We start from the raw sequence: 23,889 nt of genomic DNA, 5'->3' as shown, positions 1-23,889 counted from the left end.
AGCATAGGCAAAATCTTTTTAAGCCTGTAGCAAACTACATACAATCTTCGTTTATTTACAGGGAACAAATTTGGGAAATTTCAGCCCACGTATATTTTTCAAGACACTAGTGAAAGTGCCTTTCCAGCCAAACTGACAGCATTGTTCCTGTGTTGTTGTACTGCACTCTAGCTGCTTGTCCATCAAATTCACAGAATTTTAAACTATTTGCCTTAGATTATTCTCCTGTATTGTTTGCTGAACCATCTAGGAGTGACTGAGTGTAAAACCATACAACTTTTTTTGCTACTTGCATCAAGTTAGGCTAAAAAGGGCAGCCATTAGAGATTTATATTTACATATACCTCCATGTAGCTTTTTTCCCTCTTCTGCTCACTTGCTCCATCCCTGTAGCACTGGGAGTATCCATTCCTGCATCAGGAGTGGATGTGATGGGTGGGCTGTGGGGCTCTGACTCTCCACTCCTTTGGCACAGCCCAGAGGGACATGCCCATATCCAGTCTAACGGATGCACTGATGCTGGAGTCATATTGCTTCTATCATTAGTGCTGTGCTTCTCAAGGAAGGGGAGAATTACACTGGGGTAAGAAATCCATCTCTGCATCACTGAAAGCAAGACAGAGTCACCTTCAAGTCTTGGGTCCTCTCACTATTAAACACGTGGGAAATAAAACCAGCTCAGCAAGGTCAACCCTGGGAACAGCTCTTCATCGTGTATTGATATGAAGTTTACTTCAGCAAAATGTGAAGAGTTACTGAAGCAAAAATACAGAAGTATTTGGAGGCTCTGCCACAACAGGCCTTGCTCAGATAACTCTGGGTCCCTCACAGAAGGCTTGTCCATGTCAGTACCTCCAAAGAAATTAGTTGGGACTTTACAGTCCTAGTTTTACAAACAAGAGCAACCCACTACACTTCCTGACAGCTCTGTGTTTATAACCTAACTTACAACTTGTTTTGTAAGCAAAGCACAGATTCCCTGACTCTCACACCTTTGTGGGATCAAGTATAAATGATAGAGCTACATTTCTGTCTTTATTCTAAATTCAGGTGTCATAGAAAGATGTTATCAGCAGTTTCCACAGAAAACAGTGGTTTGTTTCCATCTGTTGGCTGAGCTGGCAGGAAATCTCTTAACTCAGATCTTTTCTCCCTGCAGTTGATTCCTCAGATTTCCTCACTGGCCTGGTTTACAACGGTGGTGCCCCTGGTCCTGGTGCTGGCTGTATCGGGAGTCAAGGATGCCATTGATGATTTCGTAAGATTGTATTGCTGACCTGTACTTTGGACTTTGCCCATGATTCTTCAGCACAATCACTAAAGTAAACCACTTAAAATAAACACAGCCAGTGGCAAGCAGTTGGAGAACTGGTCTATGGCCAAGATGGGGTCTGAGATTAGGTCTCCAAATCTACAGTTCATCACCTAAAAAGGAGCTAGAAATTCCAAATTGCCGAGAAGCCCAGCAGTTCCATTGACTTTTTCTGAAACTGCTCAGCATGTCTGAAAATGTGATCACTGGGTATGTCTGGATACCTGCACAGAAGTCTGTTCTCAGGCTTCCACTTCAGAGAAAACATCTTCTGCCATCTATCTGCAATGTGGGTGGAAAAAACCATTTGTTAGGAAGTAAGCATTCAACCCATGTGTGATTTTTCAAACTTGTCCAGCTTTCATTCAAGTCTGCTTCCATCAAGCAATGGGGTGATTTTAAAGCTGAGTTTAGCATCTGAGTTTCTCCGATTAAAATAATTTTGATGCTCTCTGGACACTTGGTGCAATTTTGCAAGTAGAGGTGGCAAGGTGCTCTCCCAGGGAGCAATGCCAGAACATCTATGCACACCTTCTGTGTCAGAGCAGAGGAATGGATTTCTCTGGTCTTTATGAAACTGTGCTGGGCAGGACTAATGCTAGCTGAGTAAGGACTGTGCTAAGTGACATACAAGGCTTTACATTCTTTATTCCCCCCAAGAGCAAGCCCCATGTTGCCTGTTGCTCTTTGCAGTTCAGTTATGCCCTATGTCATGAGTGTAAACGTGGGCTTATCTATGACTCAGTTGTGACTCAAATCTGCCTGACCCATTCAGCCAGCTGGGTTAAAATCTAAAATGTTAATGAACTGCCTACAGCTTTTGTGTACTTGGTTTCTTGCAAATGCCTTTTAACGTACTGTTCGAATTTTCAGAATCGACACAGAAGTGACAAACATGTCAACAACCGCCCAGTCCAGGTCCTGATCAATGGCATGTAAGTAATTTTTCTTTTACTGTAACTTTGACTGGGAAGAGCATTTTATTAGTATTTTCTTTTTTCCTCTGTGATTCTCAGTGATCACTGAACTACCTAAAATCTAATTGTCTTTCGCACCATTGAATTCTGGACTATGTGTCTGATTAATGAACCCAAGACACAGTACCACAATCAGTGCAGACATAATTTCTGTGACCTTGCACTGACAAAAAGTAAACTACTTCACTTTCCTGGACATATGTATATGTTTATAGAAGTGATACTTTGAGAGTATTGTATTATTTTACTCTTTACCCTAGAAATGACAAGCAAGGCTATATTCCAATGTAATTTATGTCCATAGCAGTTTTTCCTGCATTAAGCAAGACTAGGCCTTATCAACAAGTTCTTTTAAATAAAGAAGCATAAATAGCTTCCTCATACATGTCATAATACTTTGAGTGTGTGTAGCACTTCTGACTTAGATGTTCTCAAAACATCTCAGCTGTGTGCTTTGGACATTGTACTGCTAGCACTGTTCTTTCCTGCAGAAAAAATAGCAGAGGCTTTGGCTGTTGTGGCAGACAGATGTGCTGTCTACTTGAGGCTCCATGGAGTCCAATTGTGTGTGGGACACAGCTGTAGACAGCTGTGAAGTCTCTGATGACTTTTTTTTTCCATACTATAGATAGCAGTATGTTGTGTAAACTCCAGCAGATGATCAGACAGTTAAAAATGTAACTGGAAACTGAAGAATAGGAACGTACTTCTTGTACTTTGTGCTATGTAAACCAGTTTCTTAGTTTACTGTGTATGAGTTACTGTATCTAGGAAACATACATTGAAATTGAACTTTTCTAATATTTTTACTTGTTCAAAAACTAGGAATCGTAGGTCCTACCCAACTCCAAACAACAATGAAAAAGCAATATGGAGCTGAACTCAAGCTGGAATGCCAAATCCTGTTTTGATATAGCTCTTGATATTTCTCATCTCTAGATTTTACATATACAGCTATCGTGACTCGGTCACATTAGTGCTTGCAGCCTAGCAAGCTGTCTCCATGCACATCTTGCTTAATGCTGTCAACACAATTGCAGACACGGCTTTGCTGGCCACAGGCAAAACCAAACCACCTGCATTGACCTTCCTGACAGACAGGCCCACACAGAACCAGATCTGTTGCTCTGGCTCTTAACACCACTTAGGAAAACTAACACAACTGGCAGTTTTCCCAGGTGTTTGGAAAGTCTGTTATGCGAAGTAGAGTTTTTTTCTGAGACAATGTGGCCCTTTAGGAGAAGGAAGTGAGTAGTCAATCCAAACAGGACAGTGCACATGGACTGTGCTACTCTTGTGGGGCTTGGTCTTAACCCTGCATGGGTCACTGTGACCACTGTTACCACTTTTTTGTATTGTGGTGATCCTTTAGTTTAGTATGGATCAAGCCACAACATGGCAGATCCTGCTCCATCTAATCAACAGCCCAAGTCCTGATGGCACCTGCAGTCCGGCTTCAGGAGCAGAGCAGAGTATCCTACTTTCCCAAGTGGGGTTTGCTTTATGTACCTACTTACGAGGAGTTTTCTTGCAGGTTAAAGGATGAGAAATGGATGAATGTCCAAGTGGGGGATATAATAAAACTAGAAAACAACAACTTTGTGACGGTGAGTACAGTTTCTCTTCCTCCTGCGCACAGTCTCTGTAATTACTCTTATCACTCGCATGCAAATCAGCCAGTAGTGATAACTGCCTCAGAGACCTGCAGTGTGCAGAAACCACAGGTAGCCTTGCGGTGCCATGCCCTCTGACCAATGGAACTCATGCCAAGTCTCTCTGTCCACATTCAGGCTGACCTACTGTTGCTGTCGAGCAGCGAGCCACACAGCCTGACATACATCGAGACAGCTGAGCTGGATGGGTGAGTGAGCCTGGGGTGCAATCACTGCTGCCAATGCCAGGCCAAATCTTCTCTGGTGGCCCAGAGTGCTGCAAGCTTACCTGGAAAAGCTTTTGTAGCAAGAGTTTCCTAACACATAGAATAAACTTTGCGTAGGTATCTTGAAAGTAGCATGTTCTGGTGGATACTTCCACTGCAAATGTCATGTAAGGAGGGGATTTTTATTTTTAGGGACAGTTCTAACACTGATAGTTATTTTGAAATGTGTTCTTGCAATATCCCAGGTCACTGGCAGGAGCTTTCTGTTTCTTGTATCTCACTTCGTCTTTTCTCTTAGCCAGATTATCTGGGTAAGATAACCACGATGAATAGGTCCAGTCCTTCGGGCTGCTATACCATAATACTAATGCATGCACACTGCAAAGGCTTCTAAACATTGCTTACTCCAGGGCACAACTGATTTCAAGTCAAAGGGCTGCAACTAATTTGTATTCATTAGTATAAACTGGGTCTGACCTCAGCTTTATGACCCAATTTGCATTACACTTTCTGCATTCCCTGGAGCTAGCATCAGCTTGAAGGACTAAGCAAAACCAGAGAGATCAAGAAATCATGTCACTCCCAAGACCCTACAAACAGTGCTCTGGATTCTCACTAATTCCTGCCGAAAATGAACTTGTAGTTATTGTACATACATGTTCCAGGAGACCCTGAACGAATGCAGCATTTCTTTGACATTGCATTTAAAACTCATCTTCCTAGCTAGGTAGTCCCAGGACCTGAGTACTCTTCAGGATGAGAATACTGTGGGAGAAGATCCATAGCTCTCCTATATATTCAGATATCTCAGGGCTGAGTGTGGTATCAGTGGCAGGACAGATGGTGAGCTGCTCAGGGCACTGAGATGGCTGGTCTTGCACTTCATGGTGAAAATGAGAAGAGAGAGCCACTTCACCCCCTTTGCTACCATATCTGGAATTCCTTTGATCTGCCTGTCTTTGCAAACGAAGGAGACACCTACACTCTTTCGCCAGGCAAAAAAGACTGATGACGGCATGGTCCATCAGATGTCTAAGAAGAATTCTGTCCTGAAGAGCAAAACTGACTTTCAGGCTGAGCTTTCAGTTTACCACACAGCTTTCAGTTCATGTTTTTGTCTCCCGTTGTTACAGTGAAACAAACCTCAAGGTGAAGCAGGCACTGACAGTCACTGCAGAGCTTGGAGAAGATCTTCAGAAACTGACAGAGTTCAACGGTGAGTCTACATGGAAAATTTGCTTAACCAAAACATTTGCCCGAAACACCAGCGTTCACAGGGTGCCCATGAGTCTTCCTTTCTGGCTGTGCCCTGCTCCCTGATAGGGCTTCTCTGGATACAGGGCCAGAAAAACAGAATGGGCACGTTGAAGTCTGTACAACAGATATCAGCAGTGTACATAGAAAAAGAAGTCTCCCTTTGCATGCAGGTCTTCCCATGCTGTGCATGGCTACAACCTGAAACAGCATTGCTGGCAATTCTCCTTCTGGTTGAATACTTTACTTTAACATCGCTGTGTTGATACTGCTCACCTCAAACTTCAGTGCAAGAGTTTGTGTAATTGCACCATGGAAACTGTTTTCCCCAAACTGCTTGCTTCGTTCTGATGTCAAATTATTTTTGCTATGCACTTTTATACTGATGTAGTAATGCTGGTGCGTTGATTAGTTTTACAGTGGCACTTTTCAGAGACTGTGCAGACCTGAGGGCTAACTCTGTGCACACAGGACAGGTGACAGCTTCCCATCCTGAAGCCTTGCCCTGCCAGCATTCCTCTCCTCTCTTGATGCAACAATAAAAACAGCATTTTGAGATATTTAAGGACAAGCAGTGCAGATATAGTTAGTGGGCAATGCGTCCTTTCTTAGCGTTGTATTGTATATTCAATATATAGCAGCACATCCACAGAAAGAAGCCAGAACTGTCAAAATCAGAATACTCATGCTCACACATCATCTGTCTGTGGAGAGGATGGGGGAACAGATCAAGTGGTGTTAGTCATGCTCTACAGTGCCCTGCTGGCTCAGGTACGAGGGCAGAATTACGGGAAGAGTCAGTGTGAAAAGGGCTGGAGTGAGTGCTGCTGTCCTTGGAATGTCTCAGGGACTGCAAGCTGACAGAAAATATTTTTAGATAAAGAGGAAAACGAATTTTTAAAAAATGATTCAAGGATAAAAGATGGGGACGTGGCAGAGAGTTAGCACCAGCTGTAGCTGTCTCTGGTAGAGTCATCCAAAGGCATGGGCTTGTCCTTTGCTTTCTACATCGAGGTTTTGTGAAATGATGTACGTGGCCTCAGTTGAGTGTCAGCTAAGTACATCAGGTTTCCTCTGAAGTGATGGCTGAGGTTCTGAGTGTTTTAGGTCTCTTGAAACATATTTTCACAGGTGAAGATAGATGCTTTATGTTAATAGCCAGGGTGGTATGCTCTAAGTATTTTCCTGAAGAGGCTGCAGTGTGTATCAGTTGTAAGTAAATTTCTTCATCTGAAATATTTTTTCAAGCTTTTTTATGTGTAATTCTTATCTAAGAACACTACATTCTTGAAACTGTATAATTAAAAAAAGTCCAAAATCTTTTAAAGCCAAATGTTTGTTTGTCCCTTACATCTCTGTTTTAGTTATATTGTAAATAAAAGTGGCCTCTTCACGATACTTAAAATGAATAAAATGTTTCCCAGGATGATTTATATTTGGCAGAGTACTGGGAAGAGTGCCTGGAATCAGACCCAACCTTGCGTTTCCCCAGCAAACCTCCGTAGAAGTATTTAAATATTTATGTAACTCTTTATCTAATTACTTCTTGAGACAGGAAGAGAGGGAAGGGTAGAGCAGCTAATACAGGCACTCACTGGAATGCTTAATGTGAGTTATGATGTTTGTTGATGTCGTGATGGTTCAGATAAGGAAGATGCTTGCAAAACGCTGAACTTTTCATTTGATTTGGGGAACTGGGAGATGAGAAAGTAAACAATAGTTTCCAGTTACCTACTCCTTATCACATGTAGACTTGGTAGTTTTTAACTCTTTCCAGTGAGACGCATTCCAGATATCTTCTTGCTGTTAATGGGAGAAGACAGGAGGCATGGTGCCCTGCTGGGGCATCTCCAGCTGTAGAATTACTGGTGTCAGTGCAGGTATATTTGGTGGATCTGTAGAGCTTCTCACTGTTTTTTGTGTGATCGGTCTAATCTGGATGAATCTCTTCTGATCTCAAAATCAGCAAAACAGTAACCCAGATCAACCCACATACTGGAAAGCAGATGTGGATGTTGACAGGCGAGGTTGTCCCGCAGTTGGCGCGAGGAGAGGCACAGTCTTCCTGATGAGGGATCGTGCCCCGGGTTCTGTCTGCCAAAGTCTCATTGTGCTGTGCGTCAGGTTGCGGTGCAAAGCGTCTGTTCTCTTCGTGCCTTTCAAGGAGCTACAAGGGCTACAGTGAGATGGGTCTGGTTGCTGCAGACTTTCAGAACTGATGGAGGACAGGTCTGATCATTGTTGGGTTGACTAGATGACAAAATAGAAGATCAGCATAGTTGTTAGTACGAGCTCTGACATCGTATGTGTCGTAGAATTTACCAGTTGCTTCATCTTTCAAGTCTGATGATTTGTCTGCCCTAGAGAAGAGCTACTTTTCTATGAAAAGAACATCCCTTCTTGATTTCAAAATTTGCAGTGGTGGGGACTACCACAATACTTACTTAAAGCTGTACTTTTTTTTTCTGTACTTCTCTGGATTTTCCTTCCAGTCTATTAAGCTTGGTGTGTTTTGTCTGAGAACAGCTGGAAAAGCTGTATTCTCTGCAAATGCCAGTCCTTATGTAGATATTTGCAGCCTGTAATCAAAATAACTTCAATGTTCCTACTGATTAACTAAACAGACTGAACTCTTGGATTCCCTTTCAAACAATGTGTATTTGCATTTTCCAGTTCTTGTTATATATTAATTCTGCTTTGAATCTTTAGATATCTGGTGCAAATTTTGATGTAAATAATAATTTTTATACCAGAGTGTCTGTGTTTACAGTTTTGTGTGAACAGATTTTATTGTAAGAAATAAATATAAAGCATGGAAATTAAACAGGTTTTCCAATCACTTTCAGTGTCAGCTGCATGGCCAAAGGTAGTAATATCTTTTTTTCATGTGCTACTAGGACTTAAAGTATAAAACAGATGAAATTGAAAAACAGTGAACAAAGACACCTCACTTAATTACTCTTTTACAGGCTTCAGGCTATGATTTTCTTGCTTGTGCTCCTGCAGTTTCAAAGAAAATGGAATGGGAGTTATGTGAAATCAGCACTTTTATCTAAAGTTATCCAGTGGCATCCTACCACTATGAACTTGCTGCGGAAGGATTAAAAGTATATTGCTGGTTCAACATTTCTTTTTACTCAAAAAAAGGGCATGGAAACTTTGTTTTGGACTCTACCAGTGCAAAATTGTTGTGTTCAAAGAACAGGATAAATTCACAAATTCATTATGGTCTGTTGGATTATGACCTGAATATGAGAAAGAAGCAGCATTCCGAAACATCAGTGAATATAGGATATAGGATGGGAATAGCAGGGACAGGAGTGGACTGCAGCTTCAGTGGGAAATATTGCCTGTCTGGGGAACAGACGAGAATCCAGTATTGACCGACATATATCTGGCCAGGAATATTTCCACTATATTTTTGTTTTTACCTTCCTTTTACAGGTGAAGTCAGATGTGAGGCACCAAACAACAAACTGGATAAGTTCACAGGAACTCTTACTCTTCGAGGAGAGAAGTATGCCCTAGACAATGAGAAGATGTTGCTGAGGGGTTGTACGATTAGGAACACAGAGTGGTGCTTTGGTCTCGTTATTTATGCTGGTAGGTAGAAAAATTGACATATGAATTGCAGAGCGCAGCAGCACTAACGTGGAAGTACATCACACCCAGTATGCACAAAGGAACCAAGAATTTTCCTCTTTGGAGAATATGTTTCTACCAGCTACAAGAAGAAAAGCAAAACAATACATGAGATCCCTTGGCTTAATTCTAGGCCGCAAATGATGCCTATTGCAGGGGATTTCAATCTGAGATTTTTTTTATAGTGGTCTATGAGACAAAATGGCTACATGACAACATCCAATTCCATCTTAAGTGCTTTAGTAAGATGAAGTAGTCTTTTATTTCAGAAACACATCAAAGTTTATGAGAAAAGTCTTGAACAATGATAGGAGAGAATATAAAAATTAAATCTGTTTAAGAATTAAAACTGAATTAAATCTGCCTGTACTGGGCCAACTGATGTCTTTCTCTCACCATTTTTTTTTTTAAATTTTCACCATAAAGCCTATTTTATTAAAAAATCCACATAATTTCTATACTATTTGAATACATATTGAAATATCAGGGTCATCAATAATATTACTGTAGTCCATTAGATCTATGCTTTTTATGAGCATAGACTTTCTATTGTTTCTATACTGCTGTAGACATGTGAGATGATGTATAACGTGTCAATAATAAGAGAGCAGTATCAAGTATTCTGTGAAAAGTAATTAAACCTGAAAGGGAGGATTGTGTGTTGAAAGAAGAGAATAGGATCAAAATCCAGAATAAATGGCTTTATTTTATTCTCTCCATATAATCTGAGGCCTAAGTTTCTGCCTAAGTTTCCCACCAGTGCTGTAAACTCTACGTACCTGCCTCCAAGAAAGCCGTGATGGATATTTTTGGCGTGAAGCACGGTGGGCCCTCAAAAGGAATTAGCTTTAGAACAGTTAAGCTTTATTACTAGAATTCATGAGTGTGTTTCATCTCCAGGGCCAGACACCAAACTAATGCAGAACAGTGGAAAAACAACTTTTAAACGTACAAGCATTGATCGTCTCATGAATGTCCTTGTGTTGGTGGTAAGTCTGATTCATGTGTCTTCATTTTTTTCAGATGTTTTAATCATTCCCAGATGCTCCACCCTTTTGTCCACACAAATGAGGGAATATCAGAAGTGACTAACGATAAAAAGAAAATTATGTAATAATTTATTAGCAGTCTGCATTCTGCAGGGCCTCTGCCAGCCCATCTTGCAAAGCAAGGCCATTGCTTTGACAGCATTAAGGACCTTTCTTCTGAGCTTTTCATTTGCTCTGCTCTCCCTTGCTCCTTTTTTTTTTTTTTTTTGTGAAAATCACTTTGAAGCCTGCAAATGCCCCCTTTTTCCGAGTAATTTTGTCATTTTCCATTTAAATAAACATTAGCAGTTTTTCTTCTTCTTCCAGATTTCGTGGCATCTCTGGTGATAACTGCATAGGACTTTGTAATCGAGTTTGTTAATTTACATGATGCCAGCTTCTGACTTAACACATTAGGGTGAAATATTAGACACGGTATCATTAATACTCGGAAACTGGTGTTTTTAGGGGTTGGGAAATTTGAGAACACTAATCTTATCTAGCAGGCACTCTCCTCAAATTGGAAAACAGATATGATTTGAGCATTAAGTTTGTCAGTGGTTTTAACAAATGGCAAATAGTTCCAGGCAGAGGTAGTGATTCTTTTATAGAAACTCCCAAGATTTTACTGCTCGAATTCAAAACCACTCAGGGAAGCAAGACATGTACTCTGACACTGCTTTGCTCAATGTTGCTTGGAGAAAAAGTTTTTGGTTTCAGGCTTTTATTTTCCTGCGGGTGGAAGTTTGTTACACCTTTTCATGCATGCTGCACCACCTTCCATTTACAACACTGGGAAGGTCTGGTGGCCACTGTCCCCTTCTCTTCCTTCCTGCTCTTGCTCTCTAGCCCAACCTGGCAGCCAGGCTGGGGCTGGATCCATCCCCAGGCGTTGGAACAAGGCGTCCAACAGCAGCTTGCCCATCACAGCAAGGCTATCCTGAGCTGCCCCTGCCCTCTGAGACTTCATGCCTCTCAGCACCGGGGCTTCTCACACAAACCTCTCCATGATGGCACCACTCTCCAGCCTGGTTGCTTCACCCCAGCCCCCATCCATCTGTTTTTTTCTCAGGATCCTGAAAGCTCTTTGGGTGGGCCCAGGGTTGGGAGATGTTAGTGGACAAAGCCAGCTGATCTCTGTGAGATTGGAACAGGATTAAAGCAGCAGCAATTAGATGGACTCCCATGGCTGTGAAGCAGTGTCATGAATATCTGCATGTGCCTTTTTACTGTAAAGCAGTGCCACAGGACAGAGAGCCACTCCGTGGTCATCTTCAAGCCCTCTTGAGTCCTTGCTCCGTGTACACTAAGGCCGTGCCCTTGACTTTAGGACATGCTGAGTGAAAATCTTGATTACCACCATCAGCTTGTTTTCCTCAGTGTTTTATTCCCTTACACTTAAGGGGACAGCAAAAACATACAAGCTTTGGGCCTCTTAGGTTCAGTATTTTCCAAGCATCTGAAAAACTTCACATTTTCTTGGGTGTTCCACTATGCTCCAGCTGGAGAGGAGGATGGGCTGTGGGGTAGGGCTGTGGGGGAACAACAGGGCACAGAAATGGAGCAGGTAGAAACTGAGTAGGGAGCTCAGGTCTCAGCATTCAACTAAGTTTTGCCAAATGTCCTTTTACAAGCCAAGGGTCCCACCCAAAGTTTTCAGTTTGCTTGGCCTCTCTTTATGGACATGAATGAGATGAATTTATCTCCTGGCTCCACTTTTAAAATCTGAGCAAGTTGCAGCTGATTGCATCAGCCCTGCCTGGGCTCTTGGGCGCTGATGGAGCCAAGGGTGTGTTTTTCTACTTTATTCATTTTTAAGGCGCCTAACATCTTGGTGTCTAAGTAAAGCTCTGTCCTACCCTAAGCAGCAGGCTCTTTGCACAACCAAGGGGATGTGGCATCAGGTCCTTCCAGCCCACTGGGTGGTCAAAGGCTATGAAGTCCAGTCATAAAAAGAGACAGTATATTGCACTCAAGTTTGTAAAAAAAAGCAGCCACAGCTCGCTATAAATAACTCATTTTAAGTGTAATGAAACTTGTTCCATGTTAATACTGGCAAAGCTATTTTGTGTTTAATTACCCATAAAACTTTCAGGCACAAACCAGTGTTTAAGTAGGGCTCACCAATGGAGTGCTGGTTAAACGTTGCCCTGGTCTGTTCCAACAAGGGTTAACCAGGAGTGAACCTTTTCAGATGGCAACCATAGCTGTTTTTTTCACATTTGGGAGTGTTTCTCAGGGATCTGAGAAAGAAGTGAATGTTCGTCTGCCAGGAACGCACCCGCCAGCTCCAGGAATGCTTTTTCCTCCAGAGTTTGCTTTTTAGTAGTTTTGGGGAAGCTTATTTTCAGTCAAGTACAGCTGTCACCTTCATCTCTAAACAACTTACTGCTTCAACTCCTGAAGCAGAACTCAAAGCGCCAATAAAGAAACTGAGACAGTTTTATTTCACAGTCCAACAGGAAGTATTTGTCAAAAGTCGCCTCCTCTTTACAAAAATACAGCTCACTCCCACAGAGGATCTGCATGGGCAGGTCCCAGGGAGGGAGGATGTTCATGCTGGGAAGCCCTATGAGCACACGTAAGCCTGTGATCAGGACTTTTTTACATCCTTCTGTTGCAGAACTGTGGTTACGATTACAACACCCTGCACACAGTTGTTTCTCCGCACAGAAATTAATCTCTGGGGCTGCTGTTAACAACTTGATCTTTTGCATTTGTCTCAAAGTGAACAGCGTGTTGGTGAGCTCAGTGTAAGCACGAATATTGCAAAGAAGTCGAGCTGTTAGGGACAAGAGCATTGTAATGCAAAATACATATAAAGCAAAATGTACGTAGAGCAAGTACAAGCATAGACAAGCACTGCTGCGACATGGGAAAGTTCAGCTACTGTCTTGCCCCATGTATGTTTCTGTTGCTAAATCCTGCATTGGATTACCTACATGGATTGTGATATTCTACAAACTTACAATTTTTGACCTGTGAGGCAGCAAGGAATTATTCAGGGTATAGTGATAAAATAGAATAGCCAGCTGGCTCTTCTAATTAATTTCTTTCACAGCAAACATGGTCTACAGAGAGAAGTAACATCTTTTACTCTACCAACAGAAATATCTATAAAAATGGATGGGCTTGTCTATTCTATCTATCTATCTATCTATCTATCTATCTATCTATCTATCTAATCTATCTATCTCTATTGGTTTAGTAAAGGACATGACCTGTCCCCAGGATGTGCCTCTCATGTATCCTTAAGTCCTGATGATTTCAACAGCACAAATCGAAGCCTGTTTTTACTGCTGGCCACAGAGGTTTAAAAACACTGCACTACATTCCTTACCAGCAAGCAATACTGTCTTCATTTCACAAGTGGAGGAATTTATTTGGCCTCCCACAAATAAATAGAAAAACTGCTACTGATGTGGGAAATAGATGTGTCCCCTGAAATTTAGCTTATCACCTTTACTTACTGCAGTTCACTTTGAGCAGCTTCTTGATATTACAACTTCAGTTGGTCGAACATGAACTTTTCACCAAGTGATTCAATTCACTCCCTTAAAATATCCTTCTTCCTCACATAGATAACCTCAGCGACACAAATATCAGCATTACCAGCAATGTTTCTATGTTTGTACCTCAATTATTGTTTTTTGAAAAGGTTGATTACTGTTTTAATGTGGTTGTTACTGGGTGGCCTTACACATAATGGCCCAACTTACTCATATTTCCTCCCTAATGATTATACTTGGAAAACATTATTTTAACTGCTCTGTTGTGCAGCCTGTTGATTCCATATGTTCATATTTTTCTTAGGACATTGGTTGTTTTAAGTCAAATATTTGGAGAAGTGTATATCAAAATAACTGTTTTATTATCATCTGTCCAGGAAGGATGTCAAGCTAGCTTTAGTTTATCTTTCCCATGATCACTATTTCTACCTTTAAAACACTGGAACTATGTTAGTAGATGTTCAGTATGGTAGAGCTTCCCAGTTTCCAAATTGCCAGACTCTGCACTGTGTGATTTTGTCCTTGAGGTAAAAGTGTCATGACTACTCTTTTTCCTCCTTCACCACTAGAACTTTTCCCTGTGATTCAGACTGTACAACTCAATCTCATTAAGGTCTTCTGATTAACCTATACATAATTAATTTCTTGTTTCTAAACAACAGTATTTTTTTTTCCAGATCTTTGCATTTTTAGCACTAATGTGTCTCATCCTAGCCATTGGCAATGGCATCTGGGAATATGATACGGGCTACTACTTCCAGGTCTATCTGCCCTGGGCAGAAGGTGTCAACTCTGCGCCCTACTCTGGCTTCCTCATGTTCTGGTCATATGTGATTATTCTAAACACGGTGGTGCCAATTTCACTCTATGTCAGGTACGTGCCAGAACCTCCTTTCATGTTTCGTATTAGGAGAAGCTTAGCTTTTGCCTTAGCTGTAAGCAGCATTTTCCCTAGACACAAATTCCACCCTATTGTGGACAATTGTGGACAATTGTGTCTTTGGAGGTCTTTGTCAGGGTTGGAGCAGGGGCAGCAGTGAGCCCTGGAAGAGAAAAGCATGATTTTGCAGTTAAAGGGGAGGCGTAGGTCTGAGATGCTATGGGAGTAAGCATCTTAGGTGGCACAGGTGGCATTTGCTCTCTCTCGCTTGCATTGCCCACCAAACAAAGTGAATGGCATGTACTTCGAGGTGGTTGTAGGGTTCATGTAAAGAGTGGGTTGCCAGGTAAGTAGGTATAACCAAGTTAAGGATGCATAGTGCTCAGTGCCATATAAGCAGATTGAACACCATCACTTCCCAAAGAATTTAGTGCTATGTTCATTATTGCAGGTAAGCAAACAGGGGCAAAGGGTAAGCAGTGCATCCGGGATGCTCTCAGAACCTGGAGGTTGGACCTAACTCTTCAAGGCAGCTTTGCTACTGAGACCCTCTTTTGTGTTAGTAAATATGAGGAATTTATCCCATTCTTACCCAGCATGTCACTCTAGCAGCAAAATGGAAATTCACGTCATCTGTGAACTGGTACGACTTCTTGGGTGTATTGAGTTACACAACGACTCACTTGTTGTGGGGCTCTGGGATGTTTCAGCCATGGCTGTGCTTCTACCCCAGCTACGGGTTCAGCCCAGCTCAGAACCCCACTGGAGATGTTCCTGTCCAAGCACCATTCCTGAAACTGCATCAAGTGAAATCCACAGCTTCTACCTTGCTTTTCAGTCTGAAAACTTCTGAAACTTTTTAAATATTTTTATAAGACACTATTTTATAAATAGAGGTAAGGAATTTACTATAAACCTAACAGATAGTGTCAGCAGGACTTGCTTCAGCTTTGCTTACTGCAGGCCATTTGAGAACAACCTGATGAGTGCACCTATCATTACCTTCAAAGTTGTCTTCTAATTGCAATTGCTAATGGTGATGCTAAAGATAAAGATCTTGTCCCTTAAACTAATGAATATTCCGTCACCTTCTCTTTCTCTTTCACCAGTGTAGAGATTATACGCTTGGGTAACAGTTTCTACATTGACTGGGACCGCAAAATGTATTACCCGCTGAATGACACGCCAGCTCAGGCCCGTACCACTACACTCAATGAAGAGCTGGGGCAGATCAAGTACATCTTCTCAGACAAAACAGGAACTCTCACTCAGAACATCATGTGTTTCAATAAGTGCTCCATCAATGGCAAATCATATGGTATGTTATCTATTTGTCTTATTCTCCAGGTTTTATTCTATGATGTGCCTCTTGGTCCACAGAGACTAAACGTGAAATCCAGAAAGAGAGTGTTTTGTTAGAAGCTGCAGTGATCAAGCATAGGGCTGCCCCTCAGGAATGCTTGCACATCCCTGATTACATCATTTGCTTAACTTAATATCATTTTCCTGTCACTACTCTCCCCTTTTTGCCACCCTTTTACCTCCCTTTTTCTGCCCCAGTATCATCCCAGCTAAAGACCTGCACCTTATTACTTCTTCCTCGTTGGTACCGGTTTTACTACATTTGTACTCGAATTAGTTTTTTTCCTGATGTCACTACCTAGGTAATCTCAGCCTTTTATGGTATTATTGACATGGTTACCCAAATATTGCTACCCCTGCAAAACATAACACATACCTCACATGACTAACTCCCTCTTAACCATTTGTGAAATCAGCCATCGCTCATGGGGTTATCTTCAAATTTTGTCAGCTTCTCACACTGTCCTCTCTCACATTCAGCAATATCTCATGCCGTGAGTGGCAGTTTTCCACATCCCGTTCAGGCAGCTTAACCTTTGGTCGGTACCCACTCAGTGGCCTGGTCATTTGTCTGCAGCTCTGACGTACAGCATCTACCTCATGAGAGAAAAGTTTTTAGGGAGTTGGAATAAATGGGAAACAAAAAGTGTTAGCTCTGTTGGATCCTAACAGTCATTGACTTAAACGGCTTGTTCTTTGTATGGCCCTGGGCAGCTTTCTTCATACTGCTCAAGAGGTGCTAGCAATCCACAAACTGATTAGTCTGTTAACATCATTAGATTTCCCTAGATAAATCAGTCACTTGTTGGCTTGTTGGTAGATTGACGCTTGTTTTACCTGTGTCAGACTTGCTGATGTACTAGTCTGCCAGGAAGTTTGTCTTCTTTTCTCAGTGCTCTCAGCTGTCCTAATAAAAGAAGTTATTTCTTCCTATAAATCTTGTTTTGTGTATATTTAGAAACCATACTATCTCTAACCAGCAGCGAACCTCAGAGCTGCTAAACAGTTTGGGAAATATTCAGGCTGCTCATTCGTGTATCCTGTAGTTGACTTTCCCACTGTCACCACTGAGCACAGATATAGGGTGTGGGTTCATGAAATTAATGGGAAATATGTGGAAAGAAGACACAGTCTGTTGCTTATAGTTTCCTAAATGTTCAACTTCTTCTCCAGAATATATGTCTTTGGATTTGGAAAAGCCATGTCAGAAGGATGAATGAGTTCTGCTGCCAGGGAGGGTATTTGGGAGGCTTAGGCTTCCCATTGGGAATCGTAGTATAAAATCATAGAATAGTTTGGGTTGGAAGGCACCTCCAAATGTCATCTAGTCCAGCATCCCCTGCAATGATCACGGACATCTTCACCCAGATCACGTTGCTCAGAGCCCTGTCCAGCCTGGCCTTGAGTATCTCCAGGGATAGGGCATCAACCACCTCTCTGGGCAACCTGGGCGAGTGTTTCACCACACTCAGTGTAAAAAATATCTTCCTCATGTCTGGCCTGAATCTCTCCTCCTTTTGTTTAAAACCTTTACCATAACAGGCCCTGCTAAAAAGTCTGTCCCCATCCTTCTTATAGGCCACAATAAGGTCTTCCCAGAGCCTTCTCTTCTTCAGGCTGAACAGCCCCAAATCTCTCAGCCTGTCCTCAGAGGCGAGGCGTTCCATCCCTCTGATAACTTTTGTTGCACTGTGGGAAGGAGGTATCTTCTTGGTTACAGTTCCCAGGGGATCAACTGATGTGCAGTTCTCAGAAGACACAGCTTCTTGGTGTCTTCTACACTGTCAGGGCTTTCGTGAAGGAATATCAGTACCTACAATTCACTTAGTTCACCACTGAGTTTGCTAGTGCAGATACAGATCTATCATTCATGTAATTCACTGTATTTCAATCTTATCACAAGGAAGTGTTGAATATGGCTGAGCTGGACATAGTCCACACCTTCTAGGTGAAATTTTTCTTCAGGCAGAAGAAGTTTCAATAGTGTTTCCTGGAAATTAGATGTCTTCCATTTCTGTGACCAGACCATCAGTTCAGTGAAAACGAATGGAGCAACCTTGCTACCTAGATGTGGGAAGAATGGGCTCTGACAACTCCTTCTCTGTGGTTGTCCAGGGACTGTTGCGAATGCAGTATGATCCAGAAGCTGGATTTTGTCTCACATTCCAAAGGGAAGGTACAAAACAAGTCATCTCCTGAAGACACCTTTGTTTCCTACCCAGCACTATGTCTTTTTTGGGTTCAGCTTGAGCCAAGATTTCTTTGCCCAAATGTCAATCATTTTTATGCTAACTACTTTGAGTTTCAAGCATCTCTAAGTCCCTGGATTTTGTCATGGGTTAACCTAGGAACTGATTGATATGAATTGTCAGTCTCCAGTGCCCGTGTGCTTACTGCAACTTTCTAGATACTAGCTTCAAAACACTATAACCAATTTTTGCAGTAGAGAAGCTCAGAGACTGCACTTACATGGAGTTTGTGAGAATAACTTCAGTCTTTCTTGCTTGCAGGTGATGTATATGATACATCTGGACAAAGGATAGAAATAAATGAGGTAAGTACTCAAGTTCTAGCAGGATCTGTGCTTTCTGTTTAACCTGCCTGCATATTTGCTAGTGGACACAACCCACCCAGTCATAGCTCATGCTCTTAACCCCGCCAGAGCTGTTGCTCTTGACCCTGACAACAGGCATGTTGGTGTCAGAGCATGAACAAAGTTGTATTCCCTTCCAGTAAACCTGGTTTAAACCTGCAGGTCAGGCAGCCTGAGTGCACAGTGTTCCCTCAGCTTACCATGACATCCTGGTACATACACATACTTGGCCATTAATATTTGTTGGAAGTTTGGACATTGGTGAATTTTAATATCCTTCACAGCTAGTTAAAGTTTTGGTGAAGAATCAGTGAGGTCAGTTCATATTGATAACAAGATCAGTGTCAAATTCCCCTGATATCTGGACATTGGAAAGTGTGAAAATGGGTGACTCCTCCAGTTCTCTCCAGCCTCTGCTTGCTGGCACAAGCACACATCGTGGATTTCACTGCCTAACATGTCGGAAAACTGCATGCAGCAATCCAAGCAACAAACAGAAGGATGACAATGAAAATCCCACTCCTCGTTCCAATGATTAATTTCCAGGCCATTTGAAAATTAAATTACCCACTGAAATTTGTAAAGAGTGTTATGCCTTCAGACTGCCTCTTGCTCAGACAGAAAAGTGCACAGGGCTGACTTGCTTGGGGAAACATACTGGTCTCCTGCCAAATGACTGCCCCACAGCTCCTCCTGCCCATAACACTTGCTGGACCAGAGTCCTGCAGGTCGAAAGGCTGCTGCCCACACACCCATGGAGTTGCAGTGCCTGAATCTTGCTCACAAAGTTGAGTGTGTGCGTGGGGTGGGCCTGTGCTCTTGTGCTAAGTGCTCATTGTCCGCCTGCAGAGGTCAAAAGGATGACTCCCGTCCTGGAAACTCTGAGCTCATTTGGGATGGGGCAGGAGTCAGAATCATCCTGGGAAGGCTCAGCAGTGCATTCCTTCATGACACATCATGGTTCGAGCTTCTGGCCATTTCTCCACTATGTTCCCCTCTGCTTGGGGCTCCTTGTTTTTATACAAAATGGGCAGTGCCTGTGGAGCCAAACCTTTACATCACTTGTTTGTTGTCTTTTTACATATCATGTGTTTTTCTTGCTTTAGGAGAATAAGGTGAACAACACAGCCTCTTGAACTGTGTTAAACTGGGCTTCCACATTCCCCTGTCACAGGCAGCCACTAAAATTCGGAGTATGATGCCAACAAGCAGGCATGTGTCAAAGGCAGGAATTTCTTTGCTATAGAAATCCTTTGGCAGGGACCCTTTAGGAGCATTTGCTGTCTTTCGGAGGGGCATCTTTAGCTAATCAAGCTCTCAGCCTGAGTGCTGCTCTGAACAGCACCCACAGTGCCTGTCCTCTCCTGTGATTCAGTAGCTTTCAAGACCTCCCACTTAGACTCATTAGCCTCTGTCATGAACAGCCCTACAAGAGAAAGCCCTTTGTAAATGTAAGAGAGAGAGGCCTATGGTGGGAGCATGTGAGGCCTCTGCAAATAACACTGAACCATATTTTTGCAGAACACAGAGAAGGTTGATTTCTCATACAACCAGTTAGCCGACCCAAAGTTTGCCTTCTATGACCACAGCCTGGTGGAAGCTGTGAAGCTGGGTGATGTCCCGACGCACAGGTTCTTCCGGCTGCTCTCGCTTTGTCACACAGTGATGCCAGAAGAGAAGAAAGAAGGTGAGGACTGTCAAAGACATCAAGCTGAATGGTTATGTTCAGCCTGCACCACAGTATGTCTTCTCTCCGCAGAAGCTGTTATTGGTTCTTTTGGCTCCTTGGTGATTTTCTGTAGTATATGGCTACACATAAATCAGTGTCTTTGGAGATCCCACATGGGAAGAGAAAGGACCAAGGCCTCCAGTCCCTGTGTGTTCCTGTGGTGGAGCTGACACTGCTACAAACACCACATCTCTGGAGTGCAGAAATTGCAGGTGCCATAGCTTCTCTGAGGTGACAGATAGCTTGCCCCATTCTTCCTCTGCTCTTCACCAAGTCCCATAAAGCAAAGAGCACAGAGCACCCATCCACTAGAGACTCTTTAGCTCCGCTCACTCAGTGTTCCTGTGGGTACTGGGTCAGCTTTCTCAAATCCCAGATGGTAAAATTTGTGCTTTAAAGGCTAGAGCCATTGACGCATACAAGGTGAAAATACTCATGACAAAAATATATTCAGATGTAACTAGAAGGAGTTAAACCCAAGGAAGTTGTCCTCTCAATGAGATCTGTTGGACTCCAAAGAGAGTGAGAAAAAACCCCAAAAGAGTCTAGGGGATCTCTTGCCCTGTCCTGGAGGATGTGTTTGTGAGACTTGATGGAAACCTGTGGACATAAGCTTCTTCTTAGTGGTGCACCTCTGGGCATAGACAGAAAAGCAAAGGGTTAACTGCTTATAATGTCTTTGATTTTCTACTTGTTTAGCCTCAGAAAAAAGGCAGAAACCACATTACTCTTTTTATTATTATTATTATTATCATTATTATTATTATTATTACTATTTTCCTTGCATGTCAGGTAACTTGGTGTATCAGGCACAATCTCCTGATGAGGGAGCCCTCGTCACTGCTGCCAGAAACTTTGGATTTGTGTTCCGGGCTCGCACACCGGAGACCATCACTGTTGTGGAAATGGGAGAGACAAAAATCTACAAACTTCTGGCTATTCTTGATTTCAATAATGTTCGCAAGCGCATGTCTGTTATTGGTATGTTGCTTTTGCTCCCTTCTTTCCTTCCTGACTTTTTGAGCTTTCAAGTTGGCCCTCATCTTGCTGTGATACCTTTTTCCAGGAGACCTCATTTACAATGCTTTCTGAATAACACATACTTCTGAGCACTTGAGATGGCCTGCCGTACCTTTTCAATTGCACAGCAACAGTGGTATTATATTAAATACTGAATTTAGGCTGGCAGGAGCATCTTAACATCTAGGCCACAGTGATGGAGCAGCTGGTTGAAGACACTAAGCCTTTTGCGTATCTTACCTCCCTCATGAGAGTGCAGGAAAGACCTTCTTCCTAATCAGCTTCAAAATTACCAGAAAAATCTGAGAAAGTGGGAAAGCAGAATGCAAGGACAGGTAGAGAAGCCCACTTTCCTGAAAGCAAAATTAGGAAATTATTCAAGAAATCTCATCTGGCCTTTATTAACCCTCCAATATCCTCAGCTATTTCAGAAATTGAAATATCATAACTGTGGCTAGAGAGTGGTAGTATCTTTACTGGTAGGAGCAATAGAGCAGCAGGACCAGTTCCGTAAGAACAAGTAGTTCCTGACTTTAGAACACAAATGTCCTACCTGAAGTGTTGCCTGTAGGAACCACGTACTTTAACAGAGCATCTGCTCAGACAAGTGCAATCAGGGTACAGTTGCCTATGCTGCTGCTGCTAATGTGAAGAGTAGTTGCATTGTCTCCTGTTCTAAGCAAAGCCTGTTTTGATTCCTGTGAGGCTGCCAACATTTGGTACAGTTCGGACACCTCTGAAAACCTTTATTTGTTTTGATGCAAAAGCTGTGAATCTCAAGTGCCTCAAATCTAGAATTTGTACCATTTCTCTTCTTCTTCCTCATAGTGCGGAGCCCAGAAGGTGACTTGACTTTGTACTGCAAGGGGGCTGACACCATTCTTTATGAACTGCTTCATTCATCCTGCGAATCTCTCAAAGAGGAGACCACAGAACACCTGAATGTAAGTGTTTCCTTCTGCATGACATCTCTGCATTTGATAGTGTCCTTTTCTCCAGGCATGGAAATGTACTTTGTATTGAGAAAAAAACAGGTTGCAGAAGCAGCACCCAAGCAGTAGTGTTTTGTTTGTTTGATTCATTGTTTAATTGAGTGTTTGTTTGTTTGTTTTCGTGGGGAATGGAGAAACAAATTGGTTTATAAAGCCTTAGGTCTCAAATCAGATGCCTAAGCATGGGCACCAGGTGCCATTTGAACTGCTCTAGGAAATCCAGGACATCTGGACAAAGATGGCAAATATGTTGCTGGACATTCAGAAGACTTGTATTTCTATGGACTAGGAGCTGGAAGCTAGGCAGAATAGGTTGAACATCTGAAATGGCACTACACATCTGTGTTTTGGCAGCTAAATTCCATCCAAGTCTGCTGTTACTCTACAACACATGCACCTGGTGTATTCAAGCATGACTTGCATGAGAATAATTCAGTTGATCAGTAAAGGGCCACAGAGCTGTTTACCTTCTTGAATACAATTCAGATTGCAGTGACTGTGATCCAAGAGGTCTCAGTCAGAAAGGACTGAGCAGGTGCTGGGACCTGCTCACCTCCCCTTCTTCTAGGCCATATAGGGGCATATTGACTGCGTAGGAAGACAAATGCATCACCCAAACGTGTGGCCTTTTACATGGTCGTCGGTGTGCACAGTGTGGTGGTTATTCACACAAGTGGATGTTTTGGCCAGTATTTGCTCCCCCTTGTGATGCCAGATCCTGCTGGTACAGTGCAGAGCACAGGGTAACAGAAAGTTTTGCTGGAAGGTTTGTGTAATAGCATTGACATCTCTGCTCATTGCCTGGGGCAGCCAAAGAAAGTTGCTGGTGAGAGCATGGGCAGAGCAAAGCTGTGGATGTACCCTGATATGCCTTTACTTCAAGCCTGCAGGAACACCTCACTTTTCACAAAGAGATCTCTGTTACTCCACGAAACACTGAGATTCATACTTCAATCATACATCTGCAGAAAGCACACTTACAAGGACTTGCTGAGTTATCATGACTGGCTGCTCATACTGTACTTTTCAACATTTGTACCCTCAAAATGTTGAGTCCAGGTCCAAAATTCAAGTCTGTGTTCAAGGTTTATTTAGATTTCACTGTTCTGAACCTTATGTCGAGAAATGCAAACCTGGGAAACAACTACTTAGTTAATGTAAAGCTTTAGAGCCAGAAAGTAGGAAAGCTCTTTTGAAATTGTTCTTTGTAAGTACCGTGGATGGCAATGATAAAGTGGTCTGGAAACAGTTTTTAAAAAGTACCCTAAGGTTTGTGGTCTAAGGTGTGATTTTTTTCACCTTTTCTCTGCAGACTTCAGGCAATAAGCTTTTACAGATAGCCATTTTCTTCCTGAGGGTCCTTTGTAACCCTAGGTGAGCAAACTGCTTATTTTTTGACTGATTCTGCCTCACCACTGTCTCGCAGGAGTTTGCTGGTGAAGGTCTGAGGACACTCGTGGTCGCCTATAAAAACTTGGATGAAGACTACTTTCAGGACTGGATCAAGCGTCACCACGAAGCAAGCACTGCCTTGGAAGGACGGGAAGATAAATTGTCGGAGTTATATGAAGAGATTGAAAAGGACTTGATGGTTGGTGTTTCAGGGAATCTGGGCCAAGCTCTGGAGGAGGCAGTGAGGGCGGTGGTTTGTCAATAAACAGCTCAGTATGACTTCGGTAAACATTGCTCTGCAAACAGCTCAGTGGGTTGTG

The 23,889-nt window shown here is 42.5% G+C and overlaps 1 protein-coding gene across 2 annotated transcripts in view; it reads left to right on the top strand.

Moving 5' to 3' along the window:
- LOC136115399 (phospholipid-transporting ATPase ID-like) overlaps window positions 1–23,889 on the top strand; it is an 88,901-nt gene that overhangs the window by 42,962 nt on the left and 22,050 nt on the right. For both annotated transcript variants that reach the window (XM_065861504.2, XM_065861503.2), the window contains exons 5-18: window positions 1,160–1,258; window positions 2,186–2,247; window positions 3,824–3,896; window positions 4,080–4,150; window positions 5,302–5,384; window positions 8,867–9,025; window positions 9,965–10,053; window positions 14,279–14,475; window positions 15,591–15,799; window positions 18,354–18,397; window positions 19,958–20,123; window positions 20,958–21,146; window positions 22,014–22,129; window positions 23,604–23,768. In XM_065861504.2, the coding sequence (XP_065717576.1) occupies window positions 1,160–1,258; window positions 2,186–2,247; window positions 3,824–3,896; window positions 4,080–4,150; window positions 5,302–5,384; window positions 8,867–9,025; window positions 9,965–10,053; window positions 14,279–14,475; window positions 15,591–15,799; window positions 18,354–18,397; window positions 19,958–20,123; window positions 20,958–21,146; window positions 22,014–22,129; window positions 23,604–23,768 (1,722 nt within the window). The remainder of the gene's footprint in view (window positions 1–1,159; window positions 1,259–2,185; window positions 2,248–3,823; window positions 3,897–4,079; window positions 4,151–5,301; window positions 5,385–8,866; window positions 9,026–9,964; window positions 10,054–14,278; window positions 14,476–15,590; window positions 15,800–18,353; window positions 18,398–19,957; window positions 20,124–20,957; window positions 21,147–22,013; window positions 22,130–23,603; window positions 23,769–23,889) is intronic.

This window comes from Patagioenas fasciata, chromosome Z, assembly GCF_037038585.1.
Source record: "Patagioenas fasciata isolate bPatFas1 chromosome Z, bPatFas1.hap1, whole genome shotgun sequence".
NCBI lineage: Eukaryota > Metazoa > Chordata > Aves > Columbiformes > Columbidae > Patagioenas > Patagioenas fasciata.
This window is presented reverse-complemented; position numbering and strand designations above follow the sequence as displayed.